This window comes from Protomyctophum parallelum (genome assembly GCF_964188405.1).
Source record: "Protomyctophum parallelum genome assembly, chromosome: 1".
In the NCBI taxonomy this organism is placed as follows: Eukaryota; Metazoa; Chordata; class Actinopteri; order Myctophiformes; family Myctophidae; genus Protomyctophum; species Protomyctophum parallelum.
In genome coordinates, this window is record NC_139697.1 from 99,401,125 (window position 1) to 99,414,767 (window position 13,643).

The 13,643-nt window shown below is 41.5% G+C and overlaps 1 protein-coding gene across 1 annotated transcript; it reads left to right on the top strand.

Moving 5' to 3' along the window:
* Positions 1–5,668: 5,668 nt before the first annotated feature.
* Positions 5,669–9,698, top strand: LOC310855941 (interferon-induced protein 44-like; the record flags this gene model as incomplete). The annotated part of the gene is made up of 7 exons (XM_083761139.1): positions 5,669–6,169; positions 6,272–6,449; positions 7,670–7,868; positions 8,272–8,424; positions 8,565–8,784; positions 9,271–9,371; positions 9,516–9,698. Exons 1-7 carry the CDS (start codon positions 5,695–5,697, stop codon positions 9,696–9,698), a joined length of 1,509 nt encoding a protein of 502 aa, XP_083617265.1. The 5' UTR covers positions 5,669–5,694.
* Positions 9,699–13,643: the final 3,945 nt, after the last annotated feature.

Here is a 13,643-nt window from a genome sequence, read left to right on the forward strand (position 1 = left end):
AAAATAAAAAAGAGAGCACTTAAGTTCTACAACCACCTAAAAGAAAGTGACCTAGATGCACTCCATAACAAGGCACTCACACACAGTGAAACTCTAGAGAGATGCCCCCTCAGCCAGCTGGCCCTGGAACTCCGGGCACAAACACAAACAGAGCCACGAGATAGAAAACCCATTGGACTAAACCAAATTATAAAACAGCAAAAGGAAAACTATCTGACACACTGGAAAGTGGCAACACAAAAGCAGAGTAAACTAGAATGCTATCTGGCCCTAAACAGAGAATACACAGTGGCAGAATACCTGAGCACTGTGACCGACCCAAAACAAAGAAAAATCTTAACTAGGTACAGACTCAGTGAGCACAGTCTCGCGATCGAGAAAGGCCGTCATAGGCAGACCTGTATCCCGAGGGAAGACAGACTATGCACCCACTGCACACTAAATGAAGTGGAAACCGAGCTACACTTCCTAACCATCTGTCCATTGTACCAAGACATCAGAGACACATACTTCCCACAGATTACAACCACACACAGAGATTTTGAAAACATGACCAATGACAAAAAACTCCCATATCTGCTGGGCGAAGTACAACAATGTGCAAACACAGCAGCATGATTTGTGAGTTGCTGTGATAGGAGAAGGATATCAAATGGAACACAACCACCGTAAAGACTAATCATTGTGTATATGCCTGCACTATACCTGCATCGAGTGATCTTGGTACATAGAAGTTGATCTATTGAAGAATCTGACAAAGTACATAATTTTTGTTTTTGTTTTGATTGTATTGCTGTATTGTTGTACTGTTCTTTCTGCTTTGGCAATGTAAACGTATGTTTTCTCATGCCAATAAAGCCCTTTGAATTGAATTGAATTGTGATTGGCTTGTTGGTCAAGGACAGGTTGGTCAAGGAGAGGGACAGTACAACAAGGGAGATAGACATAACTTCTGACAGGAATGCACTAGAAACATACTTTTTTTTACATGCTCCTATCACATTCTCGCCGAGAAAAATAAAAATAAAAAAGACGAATGGTTCAAACCCATTAATTAAGATTCGAGTGCCAACCCTAACGAGCGAACATTCGAACCTTGAATGTTTGGGGACAGCCTTAGTGTGTGTGTGTGTGTGTGTGTGTGTGTGTGTGTGTGTGTGTGTGTGTGTGTGTGTGTGTGTGTGTGTGTGTGTGTGTGTGTGGCCTGACGTTGAACTTAAAAAAAATGTCTTCTATGGCTTTGCCTACTCATTTGGTAATCATTGTGGCGAAATCTCCTGGGAACTCTGATTAGGTCATCATAGCCCACATTTGGAGCTCTGGCTCATGGACTTCTGACTTATGTTGGTATTTTAACACCTGAATGCAGCCTGACCAGTCAGTGACCACTGAGTGACCAGTAATGTAAACCAACCAGAATCTCTACTGAGAATACAGGTTCTGTTTCAACCTCCGCCTATAATGAGACACCATTTGGCCATGCAGTTCAAACCTGTAACCCTTCACTGCAGAGACACTATAGACTTCATAGACAGCAGCTACAGAACAACAAACTGGCCCCTGTAAAATCTGAACCCCCCCACCACCACCACCCACCCCTTTTCCCCCTCACTGTATATGTTTCTTTTCCCTTTTTACCTCCCTTATGATGAATTTCTGTTCTGTTCTTTGACTATATAGAAGTGTCTATTTGTACGTCTCTAAATGTTTTGATGAATTGAACAAGGTGGACCCTCTTGTAAACCAATGTAATGCTTAATTGGGTCGTCCACTCAAAGTTAACAGTCTTTGTATTGAGTTTGTGCTTGAAATGTACTGTAATTCTGCAAACTGTTAATACATATTTCAATCAATCAATCAAAAAACAACAGGTAAGCCCTCGATGCCCTTTTAGGGTGACCAGAATCAGATCCAAACTGTTCATTTGAGGGACAGACGTAATTGTGTGGGACCGGGGGGACAGGAGGGGCGCTAGCTATTTGAAACTTTTGCTGATATGTAACAAAAACTAAATTGATGTTGTTTTCCAGTGCCAGGGGCACATTTAATTGCATGGCAGTCAGATTGAATTAGTGTCAGTAAAAACATCTGGATGTTTTAATTGATGGTTTATAGCAGGGGCGCCCACACTTTATTTACTTTAGAGCTACCTTCAAAATGCCCAACTAAACGAGATCTACCCACTAAACAAATTGTTATACCATTGCTGAAAATAGTTTAAAAAAATGTACCTTTGGAATAGTAGCACTGATGTTACATAGCCTATAATAGAAGGGTGAAAATGGAATTGGTTGTTTTTTTAGTATATAACTCTGTAATGCTACTGAGGTTTGTGCGCAACACTCTTGAAAACAAAGAAGATATTGCATTGTGGGTTTGAGCTGACAGGCCCATTTTGATGTCAATCAAGTCAAGTCACCTTAATTCAAGTGGCAGGTGCCTTTTTTATATTTAAATTATATTATTTTCATATAGCTCTTGTCCAAAGCCTAATGCACTTTACTGCCGTTGCCTTAAGGCTATATGGGACTGTTCTCTCTCCTGCCTCGCATGAAACACAGACCAGCCCCTCCTCTGTAGTGAAAATGTAAAGAATGTTTTACCTACTCACCAATACAAAGACAGTTTGCGCAAAACAAATCCCTTCCTTCCTTTGTATTGGTGTTGTTCAAAAATAAGTGTTATTTAGGTAATAATAATAATAGCTTGAATTTATATAGCTCCTTTCATGAACCCAAGGACACTTTACAAAATGTACCAACAACAATCAAAAACTATATGCCATAAGCCTGAGAGAATAAGTGTATTTTCAAGGCAGCCTTAAAAGGGTCCAGTGTTGGAGCATGGCAAATCTCTATTGGAAGAGAGTTCCACAGGGTGGGGGGGGGGGGGGGGGGGCTGACACACTGAACGCTCTGTCCCCGAATGTCCGCTTGACTGCCTCGGGGACAGAGAGGAGGTCCATGTTTGTGGAACGCAGGTTCCAGGTGTCACAGGAGGTTTATGGAGGAGGCCTGAGGGGTACTGTGGAGCCAGGGCTTTTTGACATTTCTAGGTGAGAAGGAGGAGTTTATAATTGATACGGAACTTGACAGGAAGCCAGTAATTTGCTATTAAGCCCCTTGACCCAAAAACACTGCGCATCCCGATTACACCTGGGTCTGACCACCTCTTAAATGCAAAGAGCAATGTTTGATTTGACACAAGAGCGATCTCTGCCCTGCTCAGCAGTGTTGCCAAGTCTATTTATTATAAGCGATTTTGGGCTTCTTTTTCTGTAAAGTTGCTTGTAAATATTGGTAGTTGTGGTTGCTTTTCTTGTGCTTATTTGGGCTTTTCTCCTAATTGTTTAAACCAGTGACCAGCGATTGTAAAAAAAAAATAAAAAAAACTAAAGTTGTCCTTTAAGGCACAGTATGCACTTTAATCTGTCACTTAAGGACTGTAAGTGCTATAGTGTAATGAGGACACTCTTTTACGTAGCTCTATTATCAAGTTATGTTTATTGGTCTGTGCATGGACACTTCTTATACGCAGTATTACCCACTGTGTGGTTACTGTTGTTAAATTGTTTCATAGTCAATCTTGGTGGACTGGTAGGATTGTTTGGCACAGGTGTGTTGTGTTGGTGATGGCTGAACTGAAGTATGTGGGGACAAGAAGACTCAGTTGTCAGTGAGATGACTGAAGCTGTCATGGGAAGCTATTACCTTTTGATATCAGGAGATGGCGCTAGAGTAAAAGTAATGAGCAAATCGGATAAAAGCTAGCTTTTATTTGTGTTTTTAAATATCTGTCAGTGTCTCCCTATATGCTACTCAGCAATGTTGACAGGTGTAGCCTGCCTTCTTCTTGAAAGCCAATATGCCAGTCAGAAACTTACTTTGTGTTCTCTCTAGATCTACCAGACACACATACCACACCACAATAGTGAAAATTAAAAAAATAGAGTCAAACATTGTATGATATTATTTTCCTTTCATTTGCAATCATTCAAATATCCTGTATTATTTATTATTCATTCAGAATACGTCTGTATTCTAATCTGAATACACTATATTCTGTCTTCAATCCATAGAGATTCCATACTGTAGCCTATGTCCATCAACCCTGTTCAGAACATGCAGAACCTGTGTGTGTGTGTGTGTGTGTGTGTGTGTGTGTGTGTGTGTGTGTGTGTGTGTGTGTGTGTGTGTGTGTGTGTGTGTGTGTGTTAGGGTGACTAGATCCAAAGTGTTCATTTGAGGGGCAGAAGTATCACTTGTGTGGGACAGGGGGGGTCTAACATGTAAACAACATTAAATAATAAGGTTGCCTCTGTCTATATCAAACATTTCGATTTTGATTCTGGAAAGTTATGCAATTAAATCTGGCATGTTTTCCAATATAATGCCTAATTTGCATATTTAAATGTACAATTTCAGAAAAGTTTCATGGTGATAACAATTTCTTAAAATGTGTCATCCAATTCACCTAAAGGTGAAAATAACATGTGATAAGTAAATATCAAACTCCTGTGGAAGGGTCATCATATACGGTACTTTACAGTTTAATCTATATTAACCCATTTAGGCCTGACGTCAAAATTTAAAACAATGTCTTCCATGGCTTTGGTTCACTTATTCACTTATGTTGGTATTTTAACACCTGAATGCAGCCTGACCAGTCAGTGACCACTGAGTGACCAGTAATGTAAACCAACCAGAATCTCTACTGAGAATACAGGTTCTGTTTGAACCTCCGCCTATAAAGAGACACCATTTGGCCATGCAGTTCAAACCTGTCACCCTTCACTGCAGAGCCACTATAGACTTCATAGACAGCAGCTACAGAACAACAGGTAAGCCCTCGATGCCCTTTTAGGGTGACCAGAATCAGATCCAAACTGTTCATTTGAGGGACAGACGTAATTGTGTGGGACCGGGGGGTCAGGAGGGGCGCTAGCTTTTGCTGATATGTAACAAAAACTAAATTGATGTTGTTTTCCAGTGCCAGGGGCACATTTAATTGCATGGCATTCAGATTGAATTAGTGTCAGTAAAAACATCTGGATGTTTTAGTTGATGGTTTATAGCAGGGGCGCCCACACTTTATTTACTTTAAGCTACCTTCAAAATGCCCAGCCAAACGAGATCTACCCACTAAACAAATTGTTATCCCATTGCTGAAAATAGTTTAAAAAAAATTTACCTTTGGAATAGTGGCACTGATGTTACATAGCAGAAGGGTGAAAATGGAATTGGTTGTTTTTTTAGTATAATAACTTTGTAATGCTACTGAGGTTTGCGCGCAACACTCTTGAAAACAAAGATATTGCATTGTGGGTTTGAGCTGACAGGCCCATTTTGAAGTCTGTCAATCAAGTCAAGTCACCTTAATTCAAATTTAAATTTAAATTATATTATTTTTATATAGCTCTGGTCCAAAGCCTAATGCACTTCACTGCCGTTGCATTAAGGCTATATGGGACTGTTCTCTCTCCTGCCTCGCATGAATCGCAGACCAGCCCCTCCTCTGTAGTGAAAATGTAAAGAATGTTTTACCTACTCACCAATACAAAGACAGTTTGTGCAAAACAAATCCCTTTCTCAGCCTTTGTATTGGTGTTGTTCAAAAATAAGTGTTATTTAACTGCAATGGCTATCGTTTTGTGTTCAATCAGAGAATCCAGACCTACTGGACCATTCTTCCACCATGAATCCCAGGCTGACCAAGGCCCAGCAGAAGGCGCTGTGCTCCCAGCTAGGAAACGTGACCCTGAAGCTCCTCTACCAGGCTTCAGTCCATGGTTACACTGCAGCAGCGTTCCACCAGAGATGTGACAACCAGGGGCCCACTCTGACCGTGGGCTACAATGACTCTAGCTTCGTCTTTGGGGGATACACCAGTATTTCTTTTAATCAAAGTGGTCAATGGGGGAACGATGCCCAGGCTTTTCTTTTCACCTTTAACAGGGCAAATGTTCTCAAATATCCGGTCACCAATCCCGCTTATGCTGTTTTAATGCACGCCAGCCATGGTCCTTATTTTGGAGACAATCTAGGTTTTTGTGTTAATGGCCAGGCTGTAGTGTACAACAGTCCTAGTCAAGATTATTACAATTTCCATGCTGCAGAAATGCATGGCAACGACCTGCAGCTGGTTGAATGTGAAGTTTATAAAATAGGAGGTGAGTTCAATTAATACAAAGACAAACATAGCCTACAAGATGTTTCAGTTGTTTGTACTGTCTTTAATGTTGCTCTGAGTCTGACCGTGGAGATGTTTCTAGATGTTTCAGCAGAAAGTGAACTCCTTGAGATGCCAGACTCCAGTAAACTCCTTGAGAAGCCAGACTCCAGTAAACTCCTTGAGAAGCCAGACTCCAGTAAACTCCTTGAGAAGCCAGACTCCAGTAAACCCCTTGAGGAGCCATGGAGGAACATGGACTGCCAGGACTGGACTCCTGAGTAAGTATGGATCTGGATTAGTTTATTTACAGGTATACCATATACCACACAACACAATACTGAACTATTGTAGCTGTCAGGTGGAAAACTTGAATGCCCAAAAACGTTACTCTTCTAGAAATGTAAAAACAAACAAAAATACCTGTGTTCCACTGGATCCAATGTTATTATTTATTTTCATTGGTTCGATATTTATAAAACAAATTAACCAGAAAGACAGACTTAGACGGACGGCCTTGAGATGCATCCTAGTTTTTGAGGAGGTCCTCAAAAAGGATTCTACAAATGTATTCTAAATCTTCTATGTCAGTGGTGCTCAAACTATTTCATGTCAAAGACCCCGAGAAATATCTGAATTTGGCCGCCGACCCCCATCTTAAAATATGGAGTTCCAGGGACCCCCCCCCAGCATCAAAGATTTGAGATAAAACGTTCGCTCTGAAAGAATATATATCCAAAGCTTTGCACTACATTTTCACAATTTTTCAAAAATAGATCATAGATCTGCTATTTTTCAATAGCTAAAGTATAACACAATGCTTAGAACACTAAAAGGTTCCACTAGAAGGAAGCATGAGTTCAAGTCCGTTGCTCTCCCCAGGTTGGCGGAGGGTGTGTAGAGCCCAGGATCACATTAGATAATTGACACAGGGGTGAAAAATGGGTTACAAAAAAAGAACACTAAAAGGGGTTCCCACCCAAAATGGGTTAATCACTTCCACAACAGAAATGTTTCTATTGTGTAATTTGTGTTTGTTTATGGTTAAATTTGTGTAAACTGAAAGAATGATGAAAGATCTATTGAAACCAGACATTTACAGAATTTCTCCACCTACTGTAGTTCTCAAAGTAGAACGACAAAATGTTAACAGTCGTACCGAGTGTCGGGGGCGTGTCGCTGAGCTGACGTTACTCTGTGAGTGTACTGGGCGGACATGCATAGTTGTTACTCTGTGAGTGTACTGGGCGGACATTAATAGTTATTAGTCTGTGAGTGTACTGGGCGGACATTAATAGTTGTTACTCTGTGAGTGTACTGGGCCTGGGCAGACATGAATAGTGGCGGTGTTGCGAGTGGGTGCGTGTGTGTGCGATAGCCGATCGCTACACGTTTAACCAGACTTTGTTTATACAGTACTACACATACTGCACTACTCATACATTATACTGTATCTGAAACATGCTGAAAAGTTGAATCTGTTGGACTCTGGTCTCCACAGGAATAGGGAAAGGCTGCTGAAGGAAATACAGAACTACGAGCCCACCGGAGTCGGTTCTCCGTCCCAGATCAGGGTTCTGCTCATTGGACCAATTGGAGCAGGGAAGTCCAGCCTTGTCAACTCCATCAAGTCCGTCTTCAAAGGACGTGTCACCAACCAGGCCATGACTGGCAGCTCTGACACCAGCCTCACCACCCAGGTGACTCTCTGCCCACTGCTACGTAACTGACCCACAACCGTAACAAGTGTGAACTAATGTTCTTGGTTGACAAAGAGGGCAAAGATGAATGCCAGGCAATACAATTTAACAAGCATATGAAATGGTAGTCCCACTGGGATTTCCCATCATTGTGGGGAGGGAGGAAGTTTGTTGATGCAGTCAACGGTGAAGGTTTTCCTTTGTGTTTTATTCCTTTGGTTCCTCAGTGAATTCCTCTAAATGTCCTGTTTGATATGTTGAGTTCCTTTAGTAGTGAAGTATGTGGAGGCTGGTTGGTCATCTGCCTGGCAGGGTCAATTGTGTTTTGCTTTTGAAGCTTGTGTGCTTTTTGTAACTTGGAGTGAAAAACAGCTGATGACTTTGACCATTGTACATCCCACAGTATCGCACCTACGAAGTTAAAGCTGGAAAGGGGGGCAAATCTCTGCCAATCATCATGTGTGACACCATGGGATTGGAGGAGACCACGGGGGAGGGGATTCATGTGGACGACATAAGCAGCATTTTGAGAGGTCACATTGAAGACAAATATCAGGTGAATCTTCTCACATTTCTAACTGAAAACCCTTTTATAGAGTTTTAGTAAATTACTAATTGTGGTTATTGCTTTGTTGAAGAGGATCATCTTATTTCAATCATCATTGACTTGTGTTGCATTAAATCAACATTATTTAGTCAGTCATGAGTGAAATTAATGTGTTTTGTTTCCCCTACTCTTCACAGTTCAACACTGCAGTTGCGTTACAACCAGAGGACCCGGACTACAAGAAGAATCCAGGTCTTCAGGACAGGATCCACTGCGTGGTCTACGTCATCGACGCCAACAAGATCTCCATCATGCCCTCCAAGCTGGAGGACAAACTGACCGCCGTTCAAAACATCATCAACCAAGCCGGTCAGTTGGTCAAACGCAGCATCACTGTAAGGCCCAAATTATGCAGCGCTGCACGTCTCAAAAACAGCCAAAATAAGCTTATTATGCGTTTCAACCGCAACACATTGTGAGCTTGTAGATCGGCTATTTTAGGCACTCCATATGTAGTATAATTCAGGCATATATGTCAAGCTTGCTTCCAAAATGAATAGTAATGTTTAACTGTAAGGCGTTGTGGCTCGAAGAAAGTCTCAATGCCACGTGTTGTGTGCTTGTAGATCGGCTATTTTATAGAAATAGCATTAATGTCCATTATTGGCACAATTTCTATCTTATTGACACAATATGTTTGTATGATTTGGAGACGAGACATGAATAGCAATCAACTATCTAATAGTGGAACATTTAAGTCCTTGGTTTACAAAACAAAAGTATCACAATTGCACAGCCTGGGGTCCATTATGTTTTACAGCTGTTGAACATGTTTGTTGTGGTGCTGTTCTCCAGGGATCCCTCAGTTGCTCCTGTTGACTAAAGTGGATGAAGCCTGTTCCGCTGTGGCAGATGACCTGACCAATGTTTATCACAGCCTCGTCATTCAGACCAAGGTGAGTTCTACCAAAGACAAACCATAGGAAACCAACACTACCTCACTGAGCTTGAATGTGCCCCCCCCAAAATAATTTAGGGACGCTCTGTTTGGGAACCACTGAGCCAAGCTAACGTTCATCTGTTGTGCTGTGTTGCTGCAGCTCCAGGAGGCCAGCCAGCGTCTGGGCCTTCCTCTGTCCTGTGTGGTTCCTGTGAAGAACTACAGCCAGGAGATAGAGGTGGACCAGAACAGTGACATCCTGCTCCTCAGCGCCGTCAACCAGATGCTGCGCTCAGCTAAAAACGACTACGACTTTGAAAAACTCAACGATCATGAAGATTAAAAGAACCCGTTCAGTCAAAAAGATTTGGAATACATTTGGACTCTCTGTCGAAATATCTATCTATCTAATCTATTATTCATCCCTCCCAATTTTAATACGATACAGGCATTTATAGAAATGATTCAACTCTGGACATTATAGAAATAATTACTTATACTTATAATTATAATTACTGTTAGAACGCAGCTCAAAGGAACCAACCTTTCTGCACTAAGCCAATATTTTTTTTTTATTATTATAGTTGATGCAGCAATGGTCACAGATCGTTTGACCTTCAATGCCATGTTTTACAAAGTCAAAAGTTAACATGAACATAGTGAAAATTTTAATCTATACTTGCCATGTACATAGGTGCATGTATACCGCTTGCTTTTTTTGGTTTTGATTTCGGTTTTTTCCTTCATAAAAATGTACCAAAGCTTTCTTGGCTATACTGTTAAACAGGATCTTATGCTTGTTCTGAATGAGAAGTTTGTTCGGCATTGAGTTGAATTAAGAAGCATGTATGAGACAAACCACACAACATTATTCCATGGTTGATCTGTGTTTGCAACGCCGTCAGAACCTACATTGAGGGCAGAGGAGATTGCATCGTCAGATTATACCACATCCACATCAAGCAGAAAGGTTTCAACATTTTAAAGGACTTCTCACATCCAGCCAACCCTCTATTCAGTGGTCTCCTTCTAAAGGACTCTCCCATCCAGCCAACCCTCTATTCAGTGGTCTCCTTCTAAAGGACTCTCCCATCCAGCCAACCCTCTATTCAGTGGTCTCCTTCTAAAGGACTCCCCCATCCAGCCAACCCTCTATTCAGTGGTCTCCTTCTAAAGGACTCTCCCATCCAGCCAACCCTCTATTCAGTGGTCTCCTTCTAAAGGACTCTCCCATCCAGCCAACCCTCTATTCAGTGGTCTCCTTCTAAAGGACTCTCCCATCCAGCCAACCCTCTATTCAGTGGTCTCCTTCTAAAGGACTCTCCCATCCAGCCAACCCTCTATTCAGTGGTCTCCTTCTAAAGGACTCTCCCATCCAGCCAACCCTCTATTCAGTGGTCTCCTTCTAAAGGACTCTCCCATCCAGCCAACCCTCTATTCAGTGGTCTCCTTCTAAAGGACTCTCCCATCCATCCAACCCTCTATTCAGTGGTCTCCTTCGGGTATAAGACTCTGCAGTGCAGTAGCATATTAAGACACTCACTTCCACAATAGGTTTTCGGCTACCTGGAGGAATCTGCATCCTAAATGCATCACCAATATGTATACAGTAAATTCAAATTGTATACTACTTAAAGGACCACTTCACCACTTATATCTTCATATAATAGGTCCTCACTAATTATTATTTTTTAACAATGGCACAATTTCTACTCAGTCTGTGTCTCATAGGAGGGCTGTGGGCAGTTCATAAACCGTCTTCCAGTGACATCATAGATGGGGAATACAAGCCAATAGAAACGGCAGGCTTTCTAGTCCTGAAAAGTTGCAATGCGAAAATGGAAGAAATCGTTCTCACGATAATGAAAATCTAAACATTGTAAAAAAAATCTTGTTTAAAAAAAAATCTGCCTAATGATGATGTCACTGCCCACAGCCCTACTATGAGACACAGACTGAGTAGAAAGAAATCGTACCATTTTATCATGATTATTAGTGATGAAGATGGGTTATATGAAGATGGGTTGAAAAGTGGTGAAGTGGTCCTTTAAGGCAGCACATGAACTTCAATCTGTCACTTAAGGGCATAGCATGGGATATTGTAATGTGGACACTTGTGTAGACCTATTCAAGTTATGTTTATTATCTGTGGACACTATATACACTGTGGTTATTCTCGTTATCTCTGAGCACAGCAAAACAAATTCCAAATCATTGGAAATTACTGTAGCCTACTTCGTTTTTGGCAATATTATGTTATTTAACCTTATATGTTGGTGGACCGGTTGATAGGATTTGCAAACTGAAAGAGTCAAGGTGAGGTGGGTGCATTTTATTTCTCACCACGGTGGTGGTGTTGACTTTGGCACATACAGCTGATGGCTTAAGCAAGTCTGTCAGTTGTCAGTGAGACGACTGAAGCTGTCATGGGAAGCTATTACCTTTTGATATCAGCAGATGGCGCTGCAGTCAAAGTAATGAGCCAAATTAAATTATAGTTTAAAAGCTAGCTTTTATTGTTAAAGTGTTAAATATGTCCCTACTCGGCAATGTTGAGAGGCCTTGAAAGCCAGTATGCCAGTAAGAAGCTTTGTGAAATAGTATGGTCTTAAAGGGACAATTCACCCCTTTTGCAACCAGACACAAGAACGGACGCACAGAGAGAGAGAGAGAGATTGAGAGAGAGTGGATGGAAACCACAAGACAATGCATGGTCGTTCGATCAGCCATTACAAACAAAACAAATAATAAATCCTTAAAAGTGGTCAGTAGAAAAGTGTGCAAAGTGCGTTGGGTCAGATAGTTCAGTACTTCAGTTTGTGAGTAGAGAGAGAGCCTCCGGTCAATCCAGCATCAATACGTTGAATCAGAACAATACGTCCACTTCAATACATCATGGATCTGAAATCACATAAAGGCAAAGGCCAGTTTCTCCGTTCCACAATTAAGCACGGCTAACAGCCTCAATAGGGTGGTGGAATTGACAGTAGTGCGGGATGGAACAAATACTCACACACAACGGGTAGTTCACACTGCCCGCCGAGGCTGCTGGGTATCTAACGGTATTCCTAACAGGAAGTGCCTATTTACTGTGTGTATAAATTGGCTAAATAATTAACGCCCCTCGTCAGATCTGTTGTGCGTCAACATGAAGGTGACGAGGATGATGTGAACTGACGCTGCTGCCTACATGTGTCTTATTTATTCGACTTATATCCGACTAGCTCCTATGTCTAGCCCATTCTGACCTGAGATCAGATTCATACGAGGTTTCCACTGGACACCCACTGGTCTGATTAACCCATTCTGACCTGAGATCGGATTCTAGAAATGTCAGTCGCTCTTTGATTTTTCAAAAATAGCAGATCTACAAGCTCATATCGCGCCACCGAGTGGCGCGATATGAGCTTGTAGATCTGCTATTTTTCAATAGCTAAAGCATAACATGATGCTGACACCAAAATGGGTGCCCGGTCAGAATGGGCTAGATTAATTCTATCGCTGTAATGGCAGCCTCAGCCAACAGAGAATAATAAGAATAAGTCAATTCAATTTCAATTCAAAGGGCTTTATTGGCATGAGAAAACATACGTTTACATTGCCAAAGCAGAAAGAACAATACAGCAATACAATCAAAACAAAAATGATGTACTTTGAAGGTCAGGATCTTCAATAGATCAACTTCTATGTACCAAGATCACTCGATGCAGGTATAGTGCAGGAATATACACAATGATTAGTCTTTAGGGTGGTTGTGTTCCAGTTGATATCCTTCTCCTATCACAGCAGCTCACAAATCTTGCTGCTGTGTTTGCACATTGTTGTACTTATAGAGATATGGGATTTTTTTTGTCATTGGTCATGTTTTCAAAATCTCCGTGTGTGGTTGTAATCTGTGGGAAGTATGTGTCTCTGATGTCTTGGTACAATGGACAGATGGTTAGGAAGTGTAGCTCGGTTTCCACTTAATTTAGTGTGCAGTGGGTGCATAGTCTGTCTTCTCTCGGGATACAGGTCTGCCTATGACGGCATTTCTCGATCGCGAGACTGTGCTCACTGAGTCTGTACCTAGTTAAGATTTTTCTTTGTCACTTTCATAAGTCACTGAAGTGACTGAACGGATATATAATACAGGGTATTAATGCAAAAAATAAATAAATAAGAAAAGAGAATCCTGTTTTTGACACCGGTCACATACCACATACACATCAAGCAGAAAGGATTCAACATTTTAAAGGACTTCTCACATCCAGTCCAACCCTGGCCTCAATTCAGTGGTCTCCTTCGG